Below are 27,335 nucleotides of genomic sequence, written 5' to 3' on the forward strand. Positions count from 1 at the left end.
GGCATTTGTCTGTGAGTGATGATTATGTAGTTGCATCTAAAATGTATTTCCCACCCCCAGCCAATTAACAGCTCAGGGCTTTAATGGACAGAGCCTACAGCTGCAGAAACCCATCCCCAGAGAGATTCCAGCACCTGGGAGCAGTCTGCAAAGCCTGGCAGGGCCATTCCTCATTAGAAAGGGAGGAGACCTCCTCATGGGAGCATCCTGCTGCTGTAAGGGGATTTTTGTGGGGGAGGCAGGGCTGGAAGGGAGGAGTCTGAGCCCAAACTAGCAGCTCAGTTTTGCCAAGCAGTGATGCCTTGATCCAGTGAAGCCTGTGTTTAGCTTTAAATACATGAAAAGGAAAATGAAGAAAGTGGTGTGTGTTTCTTCCCCCCATCTCCTTCCCTCTTTTATCATGGATAAAACTATGAAAATACACTTGAAATATTTCCTCCAAGGTTTATTTCAGTGCAAAGGTACTGAATTTCCTTACCTTAGTTATGTCTTTCTTTTATTTTAGTTCCTAGACCAAATTTATTCCTTGTTACCCTAAGATATGCTTTTCAGTGGTACAAGATGTGAAATCAAGATGTATATAGGATATGTCTCATCCTGTGTACAGGAGAGCTCTCAACTTTTTTAGGCAAATCTGTTTCCAGGCTTGGCTCTGGGAAATATAATCAGGAAGATGCATTTTATCAGATAATTTGAATTTATAAATGCAAAGATCTGGTGCATAAATACATGCATCAACAGAGGATGGAAGTGCCCAGCCAGAAGTATCCAGGAGACCACTTCTAAATAAAGAATGATTCAACAGAAATTCCAGCACCAAATAAAGAAGTACTGGAATTTCATGCAGACATGAAGTGCCATGTGATTGATGCTAATAGGTAAATTTAGAATGTAAACTTGAAGAGTAAGAACTGTTTAATCTGTGTAAATGTGTTATGAGGTGGGGTCTGTAACAGCAAATCAGTGGCTGAATTTTTTGCTGTAATCTCTCCATGCAGGACACCAGCCATGATTGGATGCTCTTTTGTGGTGGACAGAGAGTATTTTGGAGAGATTGGCCTGCTTGACCCTGGCATGGAGGTCTATGGAGGAGAAAACATTGAGTTAGGCATGAGGGTGAGTAACAACAAAGAGACCTTGTGCAGTGTCCCTGTGCTGGGGAGCTGTGGCCCAGCAGAGTTGCTGTCTGACTGATGGGACATTGTGCAGTAATTGATGCTGCCACACTATCTGGAGGTGATAGTGCCAATAAATGAATATCCCTGGCCTTACAGGCCTTGAGGGGACTGATAGCAGTCAGGAATTTGCCTTATTGGTTCCTCCTGTCAGTGTCTGAGCTCAGTGAGAAAGGTTTTCCCCTTTCCCAGTATCTTTCCTCGTGCAAGCAGCTACTCTGAGTCCCCATGTGCTCCTTGCCCTTAGCTGAGGTTGTACATCTGTGCTCTAACAGATGCAATACCTACAGAAAACAAAGGCCAGGCTGGTACAAGTCAGTTGTAATGTTCATCATATGCACACATCATACATTATGAATGCTGGGAGTTTTACAACTCTAAGGATTCTCCTTTTAGAATAAGAACTACAGAGTGCAGGTATCCAATCCTGTTGGGCAGATCAGTTTGGACAGATGACTTTGGAACAGCATCAGTCCCTGTGGCTTGGACCTAAAGGAGGTTGGATACCTGTGATCCCTTGCCCTTGTTTTCAAGGTGGTGCTTGCCAGCAACTCCTCCTGAAGCCCAAGGAACTTGTCTTTGCTTAGTGTTTGAAAATTAGGCCACTTAATGTTGCATGAACAGGGTTTCCTCATTATAAAGTTGACTGTTTAATTATTTTCCCTGTACTCTTTATCCCCTGCTTCCCAATAACATGTCCCTGGTGCATGTAATGTGCTCATTAAAGCATATATTCTACTCATGGTGAAACATTGAACATCAAATTAGTCCATTCTTTATCTGGCTCTTTTTTCCCCACCTAAAATGGCTACAAACTCCTTCATAGCATTGGACTGAGGAGGAAGGTCACTGCAGCAAGAGTTTATTTTCACATATGGGTGTGTATTTGCTATTCCAGTATTGCAAGAGGGATGGGGTTTGTAATGGGACTGTGTGAATACACTGCTTATACTTTAAGGTTCAGAATTCACATAGGGGACAGAAAAACTGCTACCACAAATCATCCAATTTTCCTTAAGAGGGTCAGGCTATTACCAGGATTGTGTGAGCTTTCCTTTATCATTGTGCAGGGCTTTGAGCTGTTTGAAACTTTTTCCACATGGCTGCTCCCAGAATAGATTGAACACTCTGGCAAAACTCTGCTGTGGTTGATGAATAAGCCTCCTAAGAAATCTGAAAGCTGTCACTCTTCTTAAGACCAGGAGAACTTGCTGAGTACGATTAGGGCTCCTGGTAAACAAAGGCAAAGGTTTTAATAGGATTATGAAATGGCACTTGCTTGAAGAGACAAGGATTTGAGGTGAGTGAGGATGGGTTTTCAGGGATAGGGGACCTGTTAAAGCCTACAGAAACCTTGGATCTAAAAAACAGCTCTATTTGGGTTTTATTTTGGTTAGGGGATTTTTTTTTTTTTTTTTTTTTTTGCCCTATAAGAAAAGCTAACCCTACTGTTTGGGAAAGGTTTTATTAAAGTACAAGAGTGTAAGTTTGTTGTGGAATAAGCTGTGTGTCCATAGCAGGTCTGTTACTCTGTGTTTCCAGCCTGGATCCATCATGGTAAGTAATACACAGTGTCTGCCTCCTAATTTACAAATCCTGTGTGTGATCCCCTCCTGTGTGTCTTTCAGAGCTGTCAGAAACCAGCAGTGTGAAAATGCATGGGAACCTTCTCCCTTCTCTCTAGGCTATTTATAAAACCACTGTGAATTTATCAAGTTGGGGTTTTTTAACTCCAAGTAAACTGCAAAAAATAATTTCTTTCCTAAGGCCTGGTGCAGTGACCCATGCAGGGATATTTGGTGCATCCCCCCCACACCTGCTGTTGACCATGTGTGACTGCTTGTGTGAAGCAATGAAAGACAGGAAAAGGAAGGAAAAAATGAATGAATAAGCAATGAACAAAATAATTATATAATAATAGATAATAAAATGTAGGGAAAGTGGTGGTCCATGCTTGGATGGAAACAGTCCCTATTTGAAATACCTGTAACAATGATCCTGCTTAACTTTTTTGCAAACTATTATCATTTTACTGCTAAGAGAAAAGGGATTAGGCTTGGAGAGCCTGAAATAGATTACATTGCGTCTAGTGAACCCTTGTTTAAATTGTTGTAATAAAGTGAATTAGGGAAACTCAGTGAAACTAATGAGCTGATTTGGGAGGATACTGTTTGATAACCCAGCTAATTCCCATGAAATCTATTATTTATTAAAAAATCATGATCTTGGGTATTCCATTGTTGGCTTTGCCCTTTTCTAAATTCCATAGATGGAAATATTTAAATAATTAACTCAAGTGATTTTCTGTCCTGAGTAAGAAGTACAACAACAGACTGGGGCTGCCTGCTATGCCTATTGGAAATACTCAGGGCTCTGCACCTCTTTTTTAAAATCCTATTATATTTTGAGTAAATTTGACAGTGGTTAGAGCTGAAACATTTTCCTGATGGGATGACTTTACACTGAAGCCAATGTCTGTTTGCCAAGAGAGGGAGATTCTGCTTTGGTTGAGAAAAAGCAGCAGCTGTTCTGGGAAATAAAAGGGAGATGACCAGGTTTGCAGACTTGTGTAAGGAAATAGATGGACACTTACATAATGTCACCTTGTGCTGTATTTTTTAAAGGTGACAGTTTCACCACCAGGTGGATAAATAGGGAGAATTCTGTTAGGACAAATGGTGCTGTTCTCTCCCTTCTCTCCAACCAGCTACTGAAGATGATGGGAGTTATTATTAGCACCTAAACACAGGAAATTACAGCATCTAGCCTTGGCTGACTCCTCTGTGGATGAACTGCCCTTCATGAGCACAGGATGAAGACACTCTAAATTCAGGGTAGATCATCTGTGCTGCTCCTGAACATCAAATGCTCTCTCTGACCTGTAGTACAGAGAGATTTCCCAACAGGAAGAGAAATTCAGGAATTGCTTGAATGTGGAGGAAGACAGGGATCCCTTCAAGTGAGGGTCCCAAAATCCTGACCCTGTAAGAAACTACATGCTTTGCAAGCATCATGTGAGTTCCACTCCTAGTGGGAGCTACAGACACTCTTAATAATTTAGAAAGGGATCATATAAACATTAAAAGCCTAGTTTATGGTTTAACCTAATACAAGCAGTTTATGATGCATCTTTTTATAGTGAGTCATTAATCATTGCACTAAGGATCCCTCTCTTCCTCTGGTGCTCCAGTGATAAGGTGAATGAATTGCTGCTCTTCTTGCTTTGTGCCCATCAGCTGAAATGGTGGGTGGGAAGAGATCAAGCATTTATTTTAAAGGATGCCCTAGCAGAAATTAAATTCTGCTTCCACCATTAGGAATCCAAACAAATTAGATTTAAAAAATATGTTGCCACATTGATAACTGCAAGTAAAAGTCCTTTTCTGTTATGGCCAGTATCAGACTGCTTTACTCTCAGTAGTCAGCAGCAGCAGGTGTGTCCCAGGTAACTTTGGCCAGTTTTGTGGAACAGCCAGTGGAATGTTGGGAGCACAGAGCTCCTCAGGATTGAACAGAGCTGACCCCAGCCAGGCTCCAGCTCAGACCCTGTGTGCTCTCTGGTGTTGTGATTTAGTTGGTGCTGGAGCTGAATCCATGGGTTGTGTAAACAGAAATGTGGTCTCACCTCTGGCTTACACAAGTACTGTGTGTACTGTAAAAAAAAACATGATGCAGATGCACCAAAATCTCTTTATGAGGAAATGAAGCTTGTTACCTAATGGACTTCCAACACAAGCAAATCATTATATTTCCCAAAATTATGTTGTATGCCCTGCCTTTACTTTCTTTAAAAATAGATTAACTACATTTTTTCTGAGCAGAAATGCAAATGGTAGATTGTTGAGTAGTGAATTTTTGACCTCATTTTATTACCTTTAGCTAAAGAGATTTAGATTCCTTTGATCAGCCAGTGTTTTAAATGCAGATTCCAGACTGGTATGCTGTAATAAAAATGTCACAAGGTTTATGTATGGCAAACTTTAATTCTGAATTCTGGACAATGCTTTTTGCTCTGTGTGATTCATGAGGCCAGGTCCCTAATCTTAGAGCTAAATAGGAAGTCAGTTCTGGTGAGTTACTCAAAATTCCAGCATTTTTTTACGCATGCTGTGGTAAAATAGAAGTGAAAATTGTACAAAAATAGATGTTAATCAAAGTGTCTTATTATGGTGAATCTGAAAATACTTCATTTTTATTTTGTTCTTTCCCAAGCTGTAATTTTTGGTATAAATTAATTCAGTTTTGAATTAAAAGTCTTAATGCTTTTTAGTTCAAAGATGTTTAATCACTTAAATTATGTTAACAAAACCCCACAGTTGCTGACATCTGAAAAAGTAGTGTGCTATGTCCTTAGACATGCCTATTCACACTGGAGTGCAATAAATCAGCATTTTCAGCATGAAGTTAAATACTATTAAAATGTTCCTGAGCAGTTCCACACTGCCTAAGCAGAATCCCAGTAAGTGATGTAATCTGCTGTTATTGGAAGCTGCCCCACTGCTTAGGCTGCAAAGATCTCAGTGATAAATCTCCCAGGTCTCACCCTCCAGATAAAATGTACAAGTTAAGGTGTTCCTTTTTTCCACCTCCAGTTCAATTTTGCAGTTTTGGAGGTATTTCCCAAGGTAAAAGAATGCTAAGCTTGTAGAGCCAAGCATTAAGAAATCATGGGAGGACTGAAGCTGTGGTGCCTGGATTACATTAATTCACAGCTCCCTGCCCCCTTCAGAGCAGGGATTGGAGCAGTGGCTCTGTGGAGATGGGCATTAGTGATGAGCCAAGCCTCAGCACCTCCAAGGGTTCAGCATCTTCTTATTCCACTGCAGTTGCACAGGTTCAGGCTGGGATCAGCTTGACATGTGTGTACAGTAGGAATGCATCATGTCTGGAAAAGAGGACAGGCTTTGGGCAAGGGAAGGAGGAGTTAAATGCCAGCCTGCTGCACCCTTTGAGTGTGACACTGCATGTCCCAAAGCACCCAGAGTCACCACTGGTGCCTGCCCATGGCCAAAGTGTGCAGTGGGCAGTTCCATGGGCTGCAGAGGGCAATTGCTGTGGTAACAACTGGCAGGGACTCCGATCCCAGCCCTGAGCTCACATCCCACCCCAAAACACAGGTAAAGCAGGTGAGGACAGGCTGATTCCAGTGATAACCAGCACTGGGGACAGATGTCTGACCTCAGCCACATTCCAAACCAGAGGGTTCCTCTGTAAAGGGTCATGAAAGAACAGGATGTGCAAACAGTGTAAAGCAAAGCCAAACAGCTAAAACATGGCCCTAGGCCTGTTCTGATGAAGTTAAGAGTGCTTGGGTTTTTCTCTGACCAGATTATTAATACAGTCTTAATTGTACTTTAATGGGATGTATGATCCTGGTTTTGGGGACAGAACCCAAATCCCTACCTGCCTGCAATTTCTTTGAACCATACTGTCCTCTTTTCTTTTCTTTCTTATTTTCTTCATTATTTTTCTTTTTATTAAATTGAGGATAGCTTTAACCTAGCTTGAAAAACAATGGTTTCATCAGAACACAGCACAGTGGTGCTCTAGCATGAAATTGCCAGCACACTGCAGGACTGGAGCTTGTGAGTACCTTTAAAAACACTCTCTAAAGTGGGAGCATTGGAAATAGCTCAGAAAAGAGCATCTGGCCATTTGGCTCCCATATCACATCATGCTCCATCGAGTGTAACATTTTATGTTACAAACCCTTTCATGTACCAGGACACCATCAAAGCACAGGGCTGGAAATTTCAGAAAGAGATCAACAGCAAAAGAACTGAGGAAAGAAAATGCTTCCTTAGGCTTTGCCACTTTCTTCTCAGCCACTTTCCTGCAGGTTTGATCTAAATCTGACACATGTTCCTCTTCAGAGGCAAGTGTGAACTGAATAGAGAGATGGGAGAAATGAAGAGGACTGTGTTAATTGTGTTGAGATTGAAATAGGTTTCACTTGCCTAATGATGAGTCTGAACCAAACACTAGAGATGAGCTACAGCTGTTCAGAAACTTTCTGATACAACATATTTTGTATTGCAAAATAACAGCTTATCCAGAGCTCCACATGGTCTGTAGGACTCTAAATTTTGATGCTGATTACTGAAAGCCTGGCTTGGCTGTTTTTTACCCAGAGGTGCCCAACTGTCAGTCATTAGCTTGGTCCCAGCACACCTGGAAAAAGATTTCTTTGAGATTTTCTGGCACCATTTTGAATCTCTCTCAGACAGAACTCTTAAAAAAAAAAAAAAAAAAAAAAAAAAAAATCAGTACTGTGGAAAGGATCCTTTTTCCATGCAAAAACCCAAGATGTAAAAGTGATCCAGGACACCAGCTGCTTCCCAGCTGGTTCTCAGTTTTTTGGGGATGAGAGGTTTAACCAGAATCTCTAGGAAATAAAGGGCTCTTAAGATGGGATGAGTCCTTTCAGCCCATATTTCTGCAGTTGGAGCAAAGATTTGGCTTGGAGCAGTGTCCTGTGTAAGTGACCAGCAGCCTGGGTGAGTTCTGGAGGAGCAGCCACTGGATGTGTCCAAACTGTTTCCCTTGGCAGTGACCAGGGCTAATTGTGTTGGACTCCCCAAGTACCTCCAGGTAAAAAACCCCATTTGGCAAAGTGCTTTTCAGCCTTAGGGCTGAGCTGTCAAGCCCCTCCAGGCTGGAGTGCAGGTCTGGATGTGGTGTTGTGGATGTTTAAATGTACAGCTGAGTGTGCAGGAGTGTTCAGGTCACCATTATTTATGATGTTAAACATATAGCTCATCACCACTGGCAAGTGGAAGTTTTTTGTCATGGGAGCATGAGGGTAACAGAGCTGATGTTTGAGAGATGTAGGTTTGCAGGGTTAAGAGTTGTGGGGCCTAGGTTTGCTTGGATTTGTTTTAATTCTGCCTGGAAGACTTTGTGAGGTAATATGACATTTTTGCTGTACCTTTTTTGGTCTGCTAAAGAAATCTCTAACTGACTAATAATTATCCTTGCACTAGTGTCACCTGAATGAGGCAGAGCATGTTGAGCTGACCTGTGTGACAGGTACTCTGAGCTGAGGAGCAGGAGCAGGGAAGGAATAATGCATGTAGCTGTGTTGTTGGATTAAGGTCCACTCCTTGGTGCCAAATTTATCATTATCTGCATTGTGTGTAACACATGGAAAAAAGGCAGCTCAGCACTGTGTTTGAAAGAGCATTTTCTGTGGAAGGCAGCTGCAGATTAGCCAGCAGTGAGGTGCAGTTTGTGCTTCTCCCCCAAAGAGCTCCCAGAGGAGTGAGACCTGGCACCTCCTCTTAGGAGAGATAGAACAGGGCATGGAACAGGGAACCACATCCTTATGTGGCTAAGCACAGACAGAAAAAAAACCCCAAACTTCATTAAAATACTTATAGCCACAAAATTTCAAGAGGTTCTTAAATATATTTTTCTGCTCAGGAAAAAATATAGAGACAGGTTGGCTAAAATCTTTTATTAGTATGTTTATTGTAACACAGATCTGTGTGTAGTTTCACTGCTTGCATGCTGCAGCCAGTCTAGATTCACATAGATAAATTCCCTCTGCATCCTCATATGTCATTGTTTCTCTTCCATGAACATCAGATTAGATTTCATGGCAGTGTTAGACATATATTTAATGTGCACAAAAGCATTGGTCAAAATGCCAATTGCTTTCCATTGGTAGCTTTCTTTCAACATAATGGAAAGGTGTTAGCTATTTAAAAAAGAGGGAAAGCAAACACAAAATGACATAACTGTCATTTCTATTTCTATTCTAGGCTTAGAAAAAGCAGATCTCACTGAAAAATCATATTTAATATGACATACAGAATTTATAGCATGAGAAATGCAGCCAAGGAGAACCCAGAAAAGCAACAAAATAGATTTGCAAAATCTGTTGTGGGTGCAACTGCATATCACATAGTCAAGTGTTTTGACTGTGATAAAATAATCCATTCACGTGTTTTAGTGAAACTGTAGCTGCATATTTCTACCTAAAATGCCACTTAGATTTCCTCTGTGTCTCTGAGAGAATGTCATTTGCACAAATATCTTCCTATCTGAAGAAAAGCAAATGATTCAATAACCTCAGAGCAGAGGTCTGTAAATCTGTCTGTAATTCCTAGCACACTCTGAGGAAGCAGGCAAATGAGTTTGGATTCATTAAACCAAGGGGAAACTGAGGCAGAAGGCTTCAAAAATGCCATCATGGGATGTCTGAGAGTCATCTGATGGTAGAGCCAGGCTGAAACTATTTAAAACAAACTCTATTGTATTTCTCTACTAATTGGTCTGAATTCAAAACCTGAAATGATTACTGGAGGTTACAGCACCTGCATACATTACAAAAACTGCACTTGAAATCCCTGTGTTCCTTTAGAGTGTGAGTGAAGAAATGACAAGGGTGATGGACTTAAGCAATCCCCTTGAGATCTTTTTCCTATTCCTGTTTCCAGCTGGTGTTACCATGTTGTGCTGGCAGGTTTCTGGTGGCTTGCAGATTTTCTGATGTATCTTCTGTGGCCAGGGCACCACCTCTGTCCCAGATCCCCAAGGACATTTTCTGACTCTGCCTCCCCTCCAGTTACCAAGACCAGCCCTTGGGGCCAGTCTGGCACCAGTCTGCTGAGGACAGTGTGGAGTATCCAGCCTGTGCACACACTTACATCACATTCCTTCTTCACTCCCTTCCCTCACCATTCTTATCCCTCATCAAGAAATCCATTGGCTCCCATACACTTGTGCTGCAGTAATGTGTTCAGTCTCAAGCTGTGATACCTTGGAGTGGTACCTAGAACAGAGGGTAGACAGAGTTAAGAGGATAAAGTGGGTATTTATTTAAGGTCTTCAATACTACACCCTGGACAGCCAAAAGCTCCCCTGGCTGGAGCATGTCCCAGTGGGATGATGTAATTTTATCAATCATGCCCTGGGACTCAATGGCCATTAACAGGACATATCTCCTGGAGGGAGGATGGATTGTGGAACAGATAAAGATGATTGCCCCAGCTGGTTTAAAGATGGCCCATTAGCAGATAATGTGTGCCATGGAGATAAGGGTCACTGCCACACCCAGTTTTAAACAATGGCCCATTAACAGGAGAGAAATCCCACAGGGATAAGAATCGCTGCCACACCCAGTTTGTAACAATGGCCCATTAACAGGAGATACCTCCTGAATGAAGGGTGGGTCATGGGAAAGATAAAGATGATTGCCCCAGCTGGTTCAAAGATGGCCCATTAGCAGACAATGTGTGCCAGGAGATCAGGGTCACTGCCCCACCTGGCTCCAACAGTTGGTGATAGAATCCACCTTTCTGGCCACATCCTGTACAGCAGCCCCAGACACTCATCCTCTCCTGCTCCTGGCCCAGTGTCTGCTGCTCTGCCATCGTACCTTTAGCCGAGAGGCGCCGATCTGCCAGACCCGCCAGCCTGGGAGCTGCTGACAGCTCAGCTCCACTTAGCTGCAGTTCAAGGTCAAATAGGACTCTAAAATATGAATAAATGTCAGGGTTTGCTGGCACATCGATCTCAGTCTTTTTGATTACTGCCAGATCGCATGAATAAATTAGCCTTGACAGGTGCGATAAATTGTATAGACTACTGATTTCAAACAGTAAATGTTAGAGAAGGACGTGGAAGGCCTGGAGGGGAAAATACCCTCTGCAGATGCTTGCATTAAATGAGGTGAGCTTTGATACAGTGCTCAGGGGGTGATCTCTAGGCAGGAGGAGGCCTTTTGTTCATTTGAGATTCTGTGCCAAGCCGGGGCTCGTCTCCGGCTGTCGCATTGATTTCCTTTGTCAGGAGGAGTTGGGATTGCTGTGCTTGGTGAATGAGAGAGCTCTGGTGCTTGTCCAGCCACTGCCCTCCCCACTCCAGGGGTGTTCAATGGCCTGGGCTCAGGCTTGATGCATCCCAATGGGGGGACAAACAGCAAGCAGGTCTAACTACAGTAAAACAGGAGTAGAAGGCATTGGGAGTGTCTCTTGATATGTTGTCATACTGTGCTGAACATTGTCAAGCCACAACTGACTTCTGCGTGTCAGATCTTGGCTTTGCAGAGTCCGTTTATTTAGAAGCCAATGCTGATATTTAGAGAAACTCACATGATAGAGAGTACATGCTTTCTTTCCCTGTGATTTCCTGTAAATTGTAACTGGGATGCTTCCTTTCCCTCTTATGCATAAATATTAGCAATGCCAAGCACCAGTTAATTTTATTTTTAATAAGATGTTTTTCTTTTCTGTTGGTTCCTAAATGAGCATGTGAGTAGAATTTGAGGATTGGGTGGGGTTTTTTGATGTTATTTCATGTATCTCCACCTAAGAACTTTCAGTTTTTCAAAATCTACAATCAAATACTGTAATCATCTCCAATATCAGACACATCACAAAGCCAGACATTTTGTCACAGATATTTAGACTTGTTCTTTTACTGATATCCTTTAATTAGGCATGCCCTCTTTCTGCAGCATCATGCACACATTCTGTCTCCCCATCTTGATAAGTCATCTGTGTGTTTGTGTACATAAGTCTGTGTATCCATATTTATATGTAAGTAGAGACCATGGACTAGTGCTCATTTTGGGCCATTCTTCCTCACAAGGGCTTCTGTGAAATACTTGGATTTATGCTGAGACACTAAGCTTCATAGTACAGTTAATCTGAAATGCACAACTTCAAACGCAGAAGCATTTTTCTCTCCAGAAGCAGAACAGTATGAATGTGCTATATTTTGTAGCAAGAGAATTAAAGAGAGGAACTTTGGGTTTGCCTCAATCAATTTTACAAAATGAAAGCAGAACAGACTCTTAAATTCAGTGGATTTTAAATTTTCACTGGGAATGTTCTGCATAGCTGCATTGTCTTAACTATAAATATACAGCCACCAGTTTGGTACATAAATTGTCCCTTTAATACACATAATCAATAGCCTATGTATAATCTAAAAGAAACTATTACAAATCTGTTGTTTACGTGCCAAAATGTTTGAGTGCTCTGATGAACTGATACATCTTCAATACATTAGTGTTAGAATGGAAGTAGCTGCTAAGAAGGATTTTTGCTTGTATAGAAATGCCTTTTTTAATATAAAAATAAGATGGGGTAGAAAGAGATTAAGACAGAAAAGGCTGGGAAAGAGAAAGGGCCTTTCCTATTGCAAGACCTTCAGCAGGTGGATGTTACCCTGCACACACAGGGCAGGAGGGTGTTAGGAAGAGTGATGAGAAAATGGGGTGTATGACAGAAAGGAGGGTCAGCCATGGTGCTGAGTGGGAAGAAGCAAATTGCCTAGCAAGAAGGATTTTGAGAATCATAGAGGAGCTCTGGGAAGATTAGCCAATGTAGGCAGGTGTCTCCAAGCCTCAAAATGTGTGCTTTTCTGATTACTGGTATTAGAGGGGAAAAAATTAAAAAAAAAAATTGTTTACAAAGCGATAGAGAGGAGAATGAAGATTATATTTTGAGGGCTAGGGAAGTATTGTGCCAGACTTAGGAATCACAGGGAAAAAAAAGCTGTTGAAGTAAATAGATAAGAGAGAAGTATTAGTATTGCTAGAACTGGGGCTTCTTGAACACATGCCAAATGAAATGTGGAGGGATTTGCTCATAAGAGTCAAACAATCTTCAGTCAAAAAGGCTGCAGAGATTATTAAGGATGTTTTTTGCATTCCTACAAAAGTGCTTCCTTGTTTCCTCTTGTTATTTTTCTCATCTGAGGGCAGGGCAGAAGAATGGGACATGGCTCTGATTCTGTGTCAAACTAAGTTTTGCCCACATAAATTGTAGGGCCAAGCCCTCAGTGTTCTGCAGTGAACACCCTCAGTGTTAATCCAGAGCTGGTATAAACTGAATTAGTCCATTGACTTTCCAACTTTACCTTCCTCCTCCTTCCCATCTCCTCCCTAGGCTATTTTTTGACTTGAGGGTCAATGTGTTTTGCTTTGAGGTGTTCTCTGGGCTGCAGCAGAAGTGGGAAGTGATTTTTGGAAAGCTACATTCAGACCCAGGCTGGTTCATTCTGTGCTCAGTAACATTGTAGGTGTTTTCATTCCTACAGGTTGGAAGCACAGCAAAAATAATTGCTGAGGGAAATGTGGTTCATTTTTCTCTTCCCTCGTTAATCCCTATTCAGGATCTCTTCAGGAAGATGCAGAGATGTGCCAGTGTGCTATAACTTACTTTATCTCCTTTTCCATTCCCTCTGCCTGTTTTAATTAGGCATAGCCCTGTTGTCCATCTTACTGGAGCAACATTTCCTGTCATGTCAAATTTCAGAGGCAGTTTCTACATGAAAATATAGCAAATTCTCCCACTTATTAAGATGGCTTTCTTAGATCTTTACACAAAATTTTGTCACTCTGCATACCTCATGGGGCACTGATGTATTTTTATAGAGTCTAGATGTGAAGGGCTGTCTGTCAGCCACATCCCTATTTATCTCTAGGTGCTTTCACAACAGTCTCTGGGGTAAACACAGACCTGCTGGTGTTTCAGCATGCAGAACCAGAGCAGGGCTAAGGGATGTGTAGATGTAACCATGCTGGTTGTGTGACAGGCACCAGCTTGGCAGCCATGAAAATGAGATGCAGAGGGAGGAACGTGTTTGACTTTGCTCAGTTTTCAGCCCTGGCAGGCAGGTGTGGTGTGCAAGCAGCACTCATTAAATCCTCTCTAAGGCAGACTTTGGAGGTTTGGATATCTTTTGCATTTTGCACATGGAGCTGGCAAGAAAGGCAGTGTTTTGTGGGGATAGTGGAGATGAGCCACTAGTGTGTGAGACAAATGGCAGGGCCAAATCATCCTGAGCTGTCCAAGGGCAGTGTTGGAAATTCACACAATTCTCCCACCTCGGTTCAGCTTTTCTCTCAGCCTTAAATCCTTTCTTTCTGGCAATTCTTTAGACTTTTTCTCCACCTTCTGTCTCCTGCTCTTGCCAACGTATCTCATTCTATTTCATCACTCTCCTTTCCCTCCCTCCACCTTTCCTGGCTCAGCTCCACCAGGCTTTAATGTTCCACATTCTCCTCTAGCTGTGCCAGTGACTTATGAGCTCAGTGCTGCTGTGGACACCAGACCTCTTAAGTACCTTAGCAACTCCCAGGAAAGCTCATAAATGTCTTTCACAATGGATGTTCAAAGTAAGAGAAGCATTAGAGGTTTGAGGAGTTTCTTGCCTAATAGGAGAAGCCTAGACTAGATGAGAAGGGGAAAACCTATTACTTGGGGTAGAAAAATATAGATGCCTGTTTAATTACAAGAACAACAAAGAAGGTTTCCTGTCTGTGACATGAAGTGAGAATGTAAAGGAAATGTTTTAGTTTGAGCAGAAATTAATTCAGAGGAAAGGTAGAAGAGGCTTATGATTTGTAGGGAAATTAGCCTTTGTTGATCACAGAGCTTTCTTTTGACATCCCCTCTGACTGTAGAATGACAGTGGAGTAAAGACTTCTAGAGGTGTTATACATTAGAAAGAAAAATTTGAAATAGTGACCTCAGGAAATGAACAGAGAGGTGAATGTAAGAAGAATCTGATTAATGAGTCAAAGGAGGGCTGGACTCAGATGCACAGGGAGAAGTTTCTGAAACCCTCAAGGTCTCGAGAATCCTTTTCTGAGGTTTGTCTGCTGTATCCCATGTGCCTCTGTTATCTCTTGCCTGATTATCTCTCCTGCTCCTTTGGTCTCTCTTTCTCTGTGTGGCTGCTTGTTTTTTTAATGCTGCCTTCCTTCTTTTCATGCACTTGTTCCCCTCAGGTAGTTGGGCAAAGTAGCTCGGAATTGTCTTGTGCTAATGAGAATCCAATGCTGCCTTCCTCCCAGTTGATGAAAACAGACCTTGAGGCCCCACACTGCACAAGGAGCAGATTGCATAATATGATATGGTTTTAGTACAAAAACAATCATGGGCTGTAGAAGTGGACCAGAAAACTAATTTTAAATCCTTACGGTGCCTTGTATCACTAAATCCTGTATATTTGGGCTAGGTGCTTCCTCTTCAAATCCAGGGCAGCCAAATTGTTTTAGGGATGGTTTTAATGCTAAGAACTGCTTGATATCATAGACAGGTTGATTTGGTTGATTAATTTGGATGTTTCAGCTTATGTGCATGAGTATTCCCAGAGTAGTCAGGGGTTTTTCCGATAACTTGGCTGTGGTGGCATCAAGCTGTGGCTGACACTAACTGTGCCAGCTTATGAATTTTGATCCAGTCAGTCTCTCCTCTTACTTTGAACCAAAACATCAAAGTACCTATTTATTTTTTTAAGCAAGCACCTGTGGATTTCTGTTGGTTTGCATCAGTAAAATGTTACTGGAGGGTGTCTTAGGGAGCAGTTCCTGTGGATGTTCAATGCCACATGATTGGAACACCCTAACAAACAGATGTGCACAGGCAGCTGCTTGCATGCAAGGCTGTGTTTTCACTGAATGGTCGTGGTGGAGGTTAAAGGAGTGAGCCCATGCACACACTGCAATACTCCTGACACTCAAATGGCCAAATCCAATCTAAGGGACTGCACTCATCAGTCTGAGACACACTGTCTAATGTCTAAATGTCTAAAATGTCTAAATAGCTAAAGCAGTTGTGCTTTTGTTTCATGTGTGTTCAGGAGGTGACTCCTTTGGGTGTCTGCCTTAATGGGCTTTGGCTTCTGCAGAACATAACCCTTGTGTTTCAGAGGAGCTTAACTCTCTATCAACTTGACTGCCCAACAATAGGAGCACTCTGTCACTGGTGTTTCTTAGTGATTGACAGTCTGCAAGGCACTCTAGAGTGACAGCTTAACACTTTTCTACATATCATTTAGCTAGGTTCAAATGACATCCATGTGTTGGCTCCAGACAGTCATTTATGTGTCTGTGTCTCAGACTAGTGCCAGATGAAGCATTAGATGTCATTAGCTCTGACAAGTGGTACCCAGATTTCCACCCCAAATCTGGGCTGCAATGTGGTGTACATTCTGCTGTGTGCAGGCATCAAGAACAGAGGAAACTGATAAATTGTTGTTGGGGTTCATTTTCAGAGTGGTGTCTAGCAATGTGGCTGGGCAATTCCATTAATATTAATAGGAATTTAGCAGATAAATCTCCTTGAATAACTTTTAGAAAATTTACCCTTAATGTGCCTTACATTTCAGTAGGCTGAGCTGTGTTTTGAAATTCCATTTGAGAAGGGTAAAGTGATAGATATAATAATGAGGAATATGCAAAAACAGTGGGATGCATTTTTCTGTGTGACACTAAAGACTTACAATACTTTTAAATCAGAGTAGCCTGGAATACTATTAATGAAATCCCCTTTAACCTTAAGGGGTAATTTTTTCTAAGTGATCCACAGGGGATTTGGCTGTTAAATTTCCATTAACAGTAATGGGATTCACAAGATTACAAAGCAAGTTCCCCACTAGCCATGCTGAAATTCTACCCCCTGCAGCAATTAATCATGCCTGTTGGGCTTGTTAATGGAAATATGAAGCAAATTATCTGGCTAATCACGATATGTGATCAATTGGCTCTCCTGCAATAATTGATTGCCAGTGAGTCAAAGCCAACTCACAGCTTTTGTAGCCAAGTGACAGCAGACAAGGTGTCCCTGTCACAGGTGGAAATGCCAAGGCACCTGCAGCCCTTGGACAGCACAAACCAAGATAGCAAGCAGATGTTCCTCCTTGGATTTTCCTGTCTTCCATCTCCTGGTTAACACTTCTCCAGCAGTGATGCAGGGGTTTCCATCCTTTGCCCTGGGTGTAGCAGTGCCATTTTTTTTTCTCCTTTTTTTCTTTTTCATGCTTGGTTAAATCTAAGGTACTTAGCTGATTGGTTCTGTAGCCTTTTTCCTCACTGGCATTCTGTGAAGGTTTCACATTCTGCCAGAAGATACCTTTAGCTGGGCTGCAGACTCAACTCTTGAGGATATTTTCTGATACACATGATGGTATTATGGTTAAGCTCACTGGCAAACATGCAAATCTGGGAGAGCCATGCAAAATCAATAGCATTTCCTCAGGCAGCAGCCCACTAATTTATAGCCACACTGCATGACTGTGTCGTTTTCCTAATGAATTCTCCAGTGTGCAGAGGTGCACTAAACAACAAAGATAAATACTGGTGTGCAGAGGAGCATAATACAGATTTATAGCCATAACAGAACACAGAGTACAGATGTTTTGCATACAACCAAGATTGCTTTATGAGCTTTTGCAAGTAGGGGTATCTGTATTGTAACTAAGGACTGTTTTTCAATGGAACTTGAAATTAATAAAGCAACAGGAATCTTCTTAAAATACATTTTGGCTCCATCCCAACAGCAGTGTCTTCTGCATGCCCCACTCTGTGTTTCAGCTCTTACTGAGAGCTGCCTGATGGCAGAGGTTGGGTGCTAAAGAGGGAGAATCCTCAAGATCACCTGAGCAACTGTGAAACAGATGTCATTGGAAAAGGACACTTACAGGAGCACTAGGCAATTTTTTAAATCCCTCCCAGAATTTCTATTAGGTTAGCCAGGCACCAGCATAAAGAAGAGCTTTTCATTGCCCACTCCCTCATTTGTCATAGAAACATTTAGTGCCTTGTTGTTAATTTTTATATATTCAGGAGTTTATTTCTGTGGAAATCTTGATTTTATTTTTCTTCTTGCTGGGGAAAATAAAACTGCTTCTGTTATTCTGTTGGTGTGGAGAACTTTACTAATGTACATAATATGCAACAGCTGATGGCAAGTGATGATAAGTTGCTGGTCCATGGGGAGCTCTGGACTGAGTGGTTTACAAAGCCAGTAAGTAATGAAAGTCCATAAACAAGACACTCCACGGAGCACCAGAGTGACAGAATTTTGGCTCCAAGATTGAGGCTGTTTGGCTGGTATTGGAAATCCATATAACATCCTTCCCTCCTGGCATCTGCTACTTTGAGAAGGTTCAGTTCATTACAATAACAAATCTCAGCTAAGCCTGATTGCAGTCTGTGGATGGATGGCCTTACTGGAACATCCCATGGCTTGGACTCACTGCTGCCTGCTACAAGACAAGGACTCTGTGGTCATTTGTTACTCCCTGACTCTAGGCAGGGTCCATGTGCTGATTTGTAGTTAATGCAGGTGATCTTTGTAGCCTTTCTGATCAATCCAACCTAATTAAAGGAGTAATTCCCTGGTTTTAGGGCCAATTTACCTTTTCAGGATGGCATGAATGCCTGCAGCTGAACTAATAATGAGGTAGCATCTTAGAGCCAATTAAGTGAAAATGAATCAGTAAAGCCCATTAGACTTGGTAGAGTTCAATAAGGGATGGAGCAGGTGAATTTTTCCTTGTTAGGAGCTCTGGTGTCTCATGGAAAGTTAGAAAAGTCACAACAAGAACTTTCTCACACAGGAATGTCAGGATCTGAGTTCCTGAAAGGAATCCTTCTCCTCAGCTTCAGCCAGCAAACTTCCTAAACAGCTGTGCTTCTTAGATGTTAGGGATTCAGAAAAATCTATATGGAACATATTTCTGGGTGTTATTTTAGTGAATATTTTTGCAGATCAGCCCTCGTCCATGAAAAGATTCTATTAATAAAACCAGCTGTGGAATAGGAAGGGAGAATGGTGTTATTAGTAACTGCAAAATGCCTTCAAAGCACTATGCATCATCCAAATAATTTACTAAATGGTTTCTGAGAAGAACTATTAATTAACTGGCAAGAATGAGCCACATTAACATTTGTTTATTGCACTATGTCTGTTGGCCTCATGGGCTTGGACCAGAAGAGAAATTGTCACAGAGGGGCAAATTTTAGCAAATTATTCTGCATGGGCAGAATATCTCAGTGATTCACACTGTGAAAGCTGCTTGGGATTAAGTTCTGATATGAATCTGTGGTGCTGTAGCTGTTGGAGCCTCAGTCCTGCCTTCATGTCCTGCCTGATTCCCAGTCCTCCAGAGAAACCATTCAGTGGTTGTATTTTAATTAGATACTTAATACTGTGAAAATCAATTTGATGAGAAGAAAGAACACATTATCAATGTAATTTAAAATATGCATTTGTTTTTCTCTTCTGGAATGGGACAGATTTCAAACATTGATTCATTCCGTAATTTGTTTTTTCTCTATTGAAAAGTGCACTTCAATAATTCCTATGATACAGAAGAAAAAAGAATCTTTTTTTTTCAGTCGTTCTCTCTTCTCTGCTTTATTCACACCTACCTGTGTTTCTATCTCATCTCTGCTTCTGTGTGCAGGTCATTAGGGTTTGTTCATTCAAAGGTAGAGTGGGATGTGCTTGCATTGGAGAAACACGGTTCAGCCTGGATTTGTTCCTGCATCCAGGTCATCACTAGAAGAAGAGGAACCAACTTCCTTCTAAGTTTCCCCTTTGAGGCAAGGGAATGAAGAACAGAAAGTGAATTGTGTTTACCTGAATGCTAAAACACTGACCACACAGTGGCAGCCTTTGTTGCTGTAACTCAGCAGGTTCAGAGAGGGTTGGAAAGGCAATGGCTGTGTTAGAAAAGACTGCTTGAAATATCAATGTCAGGCTGTAATATAAACCTTGGGCTCAATCTATGTGTTCTTCCAGATGACATATCCATAATGTCATTAGATAGATTTTCTCAGCATGTGCTGTGTCATCTGTGCTGTTTTTGGGGTTTTTTTCACAAAAGGGAAAAAGCAAATTGAATGATTCAGATGTGAGCAGAGCTGGTTATCACGAGTGTCTTACTCTTCCTTGTCATGTGCAAATGGGAGAAGGTGGTTGTACAGCTGATGAGCCTGTTAAATAGATCAATGTCTTTGGTTTCAGTGGTGAGATCTAAACCAAAGCCTAATGTTACCTTGCTTTGCAAGTAAAATAATTACTTTGCTTTCAGTAACACATTACACACTTCTTGTAAGCAGCTGCTGTGGACAACACCTGCAGCCCAGTCAGTCTGGTCAGGGGTGTCCTCTGGGCAGCCATGGTCACTGTTGAGTCACGTTTGCACAGTCATGGAGATTTAATTCTTTTTTTTAATGTTGAATGGGGTGCAGTAGAGTGGCAAAGTGTGCAAGGCTTTTCTATGCCTTTGTTCCAAGCATCTCAGTGAGGTTGTTTTCCTTCTTGTCTGTTGTCTGTGTTTACCAGCTCCAGTTTCAGATTGCTTTAGATTGCTCCTCCAGCCAACAGAAATGCGTTTCACTGTTCAGTGTTTCACTTCAGCATTTCAAACGGGTGCCACAAAACCACTTATTCATGTCAACACTGAAGACTAAATCACTTCTCTCACTTACATGTCTGTGACAAATTTCAAAGTGTTTTCAAAATTTGACACATCCTTTCAGTGAAGATGTCAAAGAAACTAATGTCTTGGTGATTTGATTCAGAAAGAGTGAATCAATTCCAAGTGTGAAGGGAACATCTGTGTGCAGAGTTGCCTTAGACTGCTAACCCAGATCTGCCATGTGAAGAGATTTCCACCTCAATTAGAGATTTCTTAGTTGCCCACTATGTTTGTTTGATTATACACATTCATTTTGATATCTATCAATTAACCGGTCTTAATTATCTTTGTGTTGAAAAGCCCTAAAGTATCTGGATCAAAAGGAAAAGTTTTATATTGTGTCCTGCACCACTGAGATCTTAAGTGGATTTCCTGTTGTGCTAGGGCTGGTGGGAGAGCCCTGGGCTCAGTGACTTTTTTTCATGGATAAATATATCTATATTAGACATGAAATTGAATATCTGAGGACTCTAAAATATTGGTCTGGTTGTGAAGAACAAGAGAACCTTTCCAGAAGGAAGAATTTGCATGACAAAGATTATGAATTGTTTAAAATTTTATTCTTATCTCTTCCCCAAGTCCTAGGCTATATCTTGTTCTGCTTTTTGTCAATCTCAGAATTCCTTAAAAACTTTCAAGCATCTGTGAAAGTAAGAAATATGTTAGCCTAACCTCTTGGAGACAAGCTCCCATCTAGCAGAAGAATCAACTCAAAGTTCTGAACTATAAATTTTGTTCTTGCCATTAGAGCTGAGTACCCTGAGCTGAAGATGGACTAAGAAAGAACAACATTCAGACTTTTGAAAAATTGCCTCTGATTTACAGTGGTGACACAAAGCTAAGTATTGAGTTATCAGCACATTCATCACTAGATTTAGTGCAGTATCTCAAGATAACTTTCTTTTTGAACAGTGTTACTGATTTTTGTGAAGCAATCTAATGTTTCTTTTTCGTGCACCTCAACTACCCCTTTGTGCAATTTATTATATCACTTCCTTTAGGCTTTTATTTATCTGCCCTGTGTAAACCTGCTGATATTGCATTTTCTTTAACTTCTGAGATATGTCCCAAAATTTGGTTATGACCAGTGATAAAGGGGTTATGTCCAATTCTCAGCTGACAGGTGAGTGTGGTTTCCTTGAAATTGGTAATGAGATGCCAGTCCACACCAGTTCAGGGTATAAACCAGGAAGCTGTACTGGATCCAGAGGCATGTAGCACTTAAATTTTATTTATTTCTCAAATGTGTTAAAAAGTCTTGTGTGAAATGTTTCTGTCTTAGCAAGCTGAAAGCTGTTGATGTTTTTCCAGACATCATCCTTTTAGAGCTGCAATCCTGAAGAAAGCTGAAAGGTGCCAGACTCCCTATTTCTATAGTCATGTACCAGTGAATCAGAACAGCTTGAATTTAGTGCTGGGGGTTTTTTGACAGCTTGGAAATGCCTTATGCCATTGGAACTCATGCTTTGTGCATGGGATTTGCTCCTTCAGCTGCTCAGAGGACAAACCTGTCAAGTTCATACCTTGTGCCCGCTGAGATGTGAAATAGGACCTTGTAATATTAATTTTTCCCCTGTCTGCCTGTTCTTCTCCATACTCTTGCCTTGAGATTACCCTAATGGCATCTCCCATGTTGCTGACTTGTGGTTTTATTTCCAAATAAAGCCTCCTGTCCAGAGTGACCTCTCTATCTCATTTTAAAGACCATAAGCAGTGGGTTTTGTGAAGGGCTCTGTGGTCCAGCACAGGAATTTTACCTGGGTGCTGAAACTGGGTCAGTCCCCAGGTAAGTGGCTCAAGAAGAAAATTAGCTGTTCTGGAGAAAATAAAGTCCTTATGACTTCCATCAATATGCCAAGAGGCTTTTCATTTTCTAGGGTCAACCTTGCCAGAAGGGGTAGGCTTCTTGATCCTCCTTTACTTTGCAGGGTCTGGTAATAGTAGTGTGGGGCCATGTGGACACAAGCAAAGCTGCAGTACTTAAAAAACTGTATTAAAGTAGAGATCAAGCAGGAATTAAGAGAGGGCAAGGAAAGGGGAGTCAGTATCTGGGGACTGAGAAGCCACTTCAAAGGAAAATGATGTCAGGAAAGAAAATCTGAAGGTGCCACGTTAAATTCTTTTGGTGTCCCTGCATTATCCATCTGCCTGTTGGAACATTCTCGAGTATTACAGCAGCTGAAACTGCTGAAGGGGAACAGCTTGAAAAATAATAGAAAAATAATCTCTTTATAAGAAGTGGGGGCTAATGCCCAGAGGCATCTTGACAACAAACAAATAGCAAATCTCTTACACAAAGGAGAGGTACTCAAATAAGGCAGCAAGCCTCCCTGACACCAAAGCCTGCTGAACAAAGCTTCTCTTGTAAGCCCTGCCCACTTGCTTGCAGTAGATAAAAACCACTAAACCTTTCCAAAAGAAGCTTAAGAAAACTAGCAAACAAATCGCAAGCAACAACAACAAAAAAATTCCATTAACCTGCAATCTTCACTCTTTGCCCTGTCAAATGCCCAAGACATATTTATTTTGACGTGCAGCCAATAGAGACAATTCAGAAGAAAAATGAGGGCCAGGTCCTCTGATAATGTAAATCCTTCTGACTTGATTGCTAGCCCAAAAAAATCAAGTGGAGTGCAAGCAATAAAGTAATTGTAATATTAAATATTATTTTGGCTTGCAGGTTAGTGCCTTTTCCTTTCTCTCCCCCTTCCCAAGCACATGTGCTGTCACATTTCTGTTTTTAGGTGTGCATCTGATTTGAGGCATGATCAATAAAAAGGGTGAAATTTTCCAGAGGATGTTCAATGACCTGGATGTCCAAATCCCATTGAATTTTCACTTGAAAATTTCCCTGGTAACACTTTGGCTGCAGTTCTGTCAGATCCTCTCTGCAGGGAGCTTATAGTACTGTAGCACACCTCAAACTTAATTTTATATTTGTGTTGTTACTTTTGCTGAGGTGTTTGTTCAATTGGATTGATCTGGAACTTGGCACTGAGGCATTTTCCCTCAAGCAAAAACTTTGTGGAAGGATGCCAAGACTATGTATATATCTATCCCAAATATCTATCTGTCTGTCTGTCTATCTATCTTATCCTAAAATTATACATGTGTTTATGTGATTTTAACATTTTTGTATCAAAATATGTGTAACCACCATGTCATTTTTAATGACTGACAGGGAAACAGGCTCCCAAAATTTAAATGATGTGTCAGAGGACCTGTAGCTCATTTGCCTGCTTGATGATTCACATATAAAAATAACAATAGAAAAAAATATTTATATTAAAATTTTCTAACCTGATTTACCGGGTGGGAGAACACAGTGGTTTGTGTTTATGTTGATTTTTCATCAAATAGCTTGGAGAAGCTTTGGGATGTGCACCAGACATTTGAGCAAACCCAAACTTTTACTGCATCTCTGGGGCTTTGCCATCCGTGAATCATTTCTGCAAGTCCCCTTGGTGTCAGCAGGAGCTGAGTGCCTGGTTAAATTCAGGCTCATGCAGAAGGACTCTGCTGCAGGAGATGAGTGCAGGTGAGCTGGGAGATGTCCTGTTTGCCTTAGCCTCCAAAAAATGAGTGCCTCAAACCAAACAGTGACATTTGAAAAGTGTTGCAACACTGGTTTTCACAAAGTCACCACTAAGAAATCTGTGAGAAAGCAGCAGGGAGCTGCTCAAACCAACATAGTCCTCTGCTGAAAATTAATAACACCAAGGAGGGGGATGCAGACTGGGAGGGAGGAAGAAATGATTGAGAAATGTTATTAAATAGGTGCACCATCTCCATGGCTGTCTCTGCCCTTAGATAAAAACTGAGCTTTTAGGGAAGCTCCTGCCTTTGTTCCATCTGTTTTCTCCATTTCTCTGAGAGGACAGTGAGTACTTTGAGGTAGGAGCTGCTTTGCTCTGTGTGTTTACAGTGCAATGATGCCCTCGTGTGATGCTGTACTGCCAGGAGTGATGGTGTGAACCTTCTAAAAAGCAGAACAGCTAGAGGCTGTGCTCTTAGTGACTCAAATCACCAAATGCTGTCTCTGCTTTGTTTCTTCTGAATGACTTGAAGGAGTTGCAAAAGCATCTCTCCTCTGACTTAGTGGTGCTGGCTTTCAGAGCTCATCTAAGATGAAAAATCACAATTATTTTAAGCAACAGGCTCATGGGAGGCACCTCCTTAGAAGCATTCCTGAGAAACAAAGTTATTAATATTTGATTCTCATATTGTATGCTATTGGAACTGCAGAGCAGTAAGGAACTGCTGACAAGTCAATCAGATTTGTCTTTGAAGAATTCACAAAAGATGGATTTTTTTGTAACATTGTCTTTCAGTAGATAGGCTGAGCAGGGCTATATTTTGAATTCACTAAGGCAAAATTCATGGCAGTTTGTGGCAGTTTTCTCCAAAAAGCTTTTTCTTTCTCTATTTTCTTTAAAACATTTAAATTTTTTTTTCAGGCAGCAGTATAGTTTATCCACATGGATAGAGCCATTCCTTGTGGAGTTTGCCACTCTTCTCTTTTGAAGCATCCTTCAGGTTATATCATAACAATAAGAAAGTTGGGTTGTTCCCAGGTTTTTCAGCCACAATTTTTGTTAAAATTCCTTTCTGGTGTCTTTATTGTGCCCTTGGCTGAGGCAAGGATCTGGATTTCCACTCATGGTATTTGTGTGTCTGTCTGCATTGCAGTGTCACCCTGTAATGCCAAGGTGTGTGGCTGGATGAAAAGGGAGGGTGTTGATGGGATCTTTGTTTCTAAGTGCCAGCTACAAGGTCTGTGGGTCCAAGACTGGATTTCCAAAGCACTGCTGTGGAAGAAGGAAACAGTCCTATTAAAGCAGACAGAGTCATGTATTCAATAGCTGAAACCACAGAAGGAATATGTTTTATTAGTTAACATAGGTGCATAGAAAAAGTAGGAAGTTTTTGAGCACAGAGACCTTTCTTCAGGTTTTTTTTGTCCCTAAACCACATGGTTGTAATATGACTAAGCATCATTTTACAGCAGGGGTGAAATTTGTTTTGTATTATTCAGCTGAAGAGAACAAGAGTGATGTTTTCTGCAAAATTTTACAGCCCTGGGGTGCTTTTAGAGATTGTAAACAAAAATATCAGATCTTGATTTCCTGAATCCATTGCATATTTATCTGAGTTTTGGAAGGCAGCTGGTGGAAGCATCAGTTCCACAGTGTGGCAGGACTCAGGGGATCATGAGAGGAGAAAGCACCTGGGTGGGAAGTGCTGGTGTCCCTGTGACAGAGGTTTGAGCAGCTGGCTCCCTCCTCAGCAGCAAGCCCTGCCATGGGGTCTGATGTCCCATGCTGTCACTCCTGTGCCTGCTGATGGCACTCAGCAGGTTCCTGATGCTGCCTGTCAGTGCCCAAATCATCTCTGGCACAAATGGGATCACGTTGCTGTTTTCTTGTGCTCAAAGCACTGTAAGGATTTCAGAAAGAGGAAAGTGTCATGTACCTGCTCCATCTTCAGTACCTTCAGATCCTCACTTGAAAGTTTCATAACTGACAAATGATGCTGCAGACATTTCAGCAAATGCAGTGTGGTTCTTAGAAGGGCTTTTATCATTTTAAAACTGTGATGTTTCTCTCGCTTTTTCTCCTCTTTTCTTTCACAAAGCAGATGCTTTATGTTTATGGGTTCAGTTTCTGTATTTCAGCTGATGAAAATGTATTTTGTTTCTTTCTGTCTGAGTGCAAGAGCTGCCTGACAGTGTGCCAGTGTCACTAATCACCTCACTAATGGCACAGCCAAGCACTTCCAGTGATTCTGTGTTTGCAGGTACATTTTCCACACCGGCAGATGGGCCAGACTAATACAACTTGGAGCAAACTGAGAGTGCTCAAACCTGCCCCAGGTGCTAAGGTTGCCCATGGGACCACCAGGCAGCTGGGGTGGAAATGCTTTAGTTCTCTTCAGGGTTGCAAAAAGGCAAGGAGAGCTGGAGATTAAGTAATTTCTCCTTCAAGCTTCACTGAATTTCCTCTTCTGGACCTACTTGAGAGCCAAGTTTTGCTCTCCCAGTACCTGATGCCATTTTAAATTTTGCTTAGGGAAACACTGAAGAAAGCAGAAGATCACTTTGATGCTAACTTTTGTTAGCAGGGCTTATTCTGTGGCTGAAAATGATAAAAGCTGTATACACTGAAACGTTCATTGTGTATAAATGGTTTAAATTGCTGCCCATAAAGATCAAAGACTTAAAGAACAATTTACTTCATTCTTGGTGTAGATATCATCCATTGCAGACATAAAATACTGGTTTGTCCTAATATGTGTCTTGACCAAATTGCTGGGAGTAGAAACCATTTTACAGATGACACTTCAGTTAGGGGATTTATATTATATTTATTATATTTAATGGCATGTGCCTAACAGGAATGATGTACTGCACAGTATCCTGGAGTAGGGAGTAGCACAAAGGGGGTCACCCTGCTCAGCCAGCATCTTCTTATTGTTGCTGAATTAGGAAACAACTGCAGGTGGCTACAAAGAGATGAATTTGTTGACTTTGAGGAGCCCCAGATCTGCCATATGCAAACCAAGGCACAGCAATAATCAGGGATATCTGGAGAACCCTCACTCTAAGTCAACACAGGAAGTCCTGCCTAAATATGTATGAGCAAAACATCAGTAAATTTACATTTCTTACAACATAAAATCATCAGTATTTTTACAGATTTTGACAAAACAACTCCAATGTTGTTTTGTTAAAAACAAAACAAACAACAAAAAAACCCGAAACCAAACACCCCAGGGTCCTTTAATTGCTGTGTATTTTTACAGGTTCTGATTCTCCTGTGTCTTCTCCAGAAGGTAATTTTAGTATCTGCCCTTTACATGGAGAACACTGAGGTGTGAGGTGTCTTGTTCAAAAACTCTGCTTTTGGCAGATTCCAGGCAGCTCTGCTTCTC

At 41.4% G+C, this 27,335-nt stretch overlaps 1 protein-coding gene across 6 annotated transcripts in view; it reads left to right on the top strand.

Moving 5' to 3' along the window:
• GALNT9 (polypeptide N-acetylgalactosaminyltransferase 9) overlaps positions 1-27,335 on the top strand; it is a 359,393-nt gene that overhangs the window by 294,702 nt on the left and 37,356 nt on the right. For 5 of the 6 annotated variants that reach the window (XM_079322930.1, XM_079322933.1, XM_079322932.1 and 2 more), the window contains one exon: positions 999-1,116. In XM_079322930.1, the coding sequence (XP_079179056.1) occupies positions 999-1,116 (118 nt within the window). Of the gene's footprint in view, positions 1-188; positions 216-998; positions 1,117-27,335 lie in introns of those variants that run through there. The other variant, XM_079322935.1, reaches the window with a different exon arrangement.

Source organism: Erithacus rubecula (genome assembly GCF_903797595.1).
Source record: "Erithacus rubecula genome assembly, chromosome: 19".
In the NCBI taxonomy this organism is placed as follows: domain Eukaryota; kingdom Metazoa; phylum Chordata; class Aves; order Passeriformes; family Muscicapidae; genus Erithacus; species Erithacus rubecula.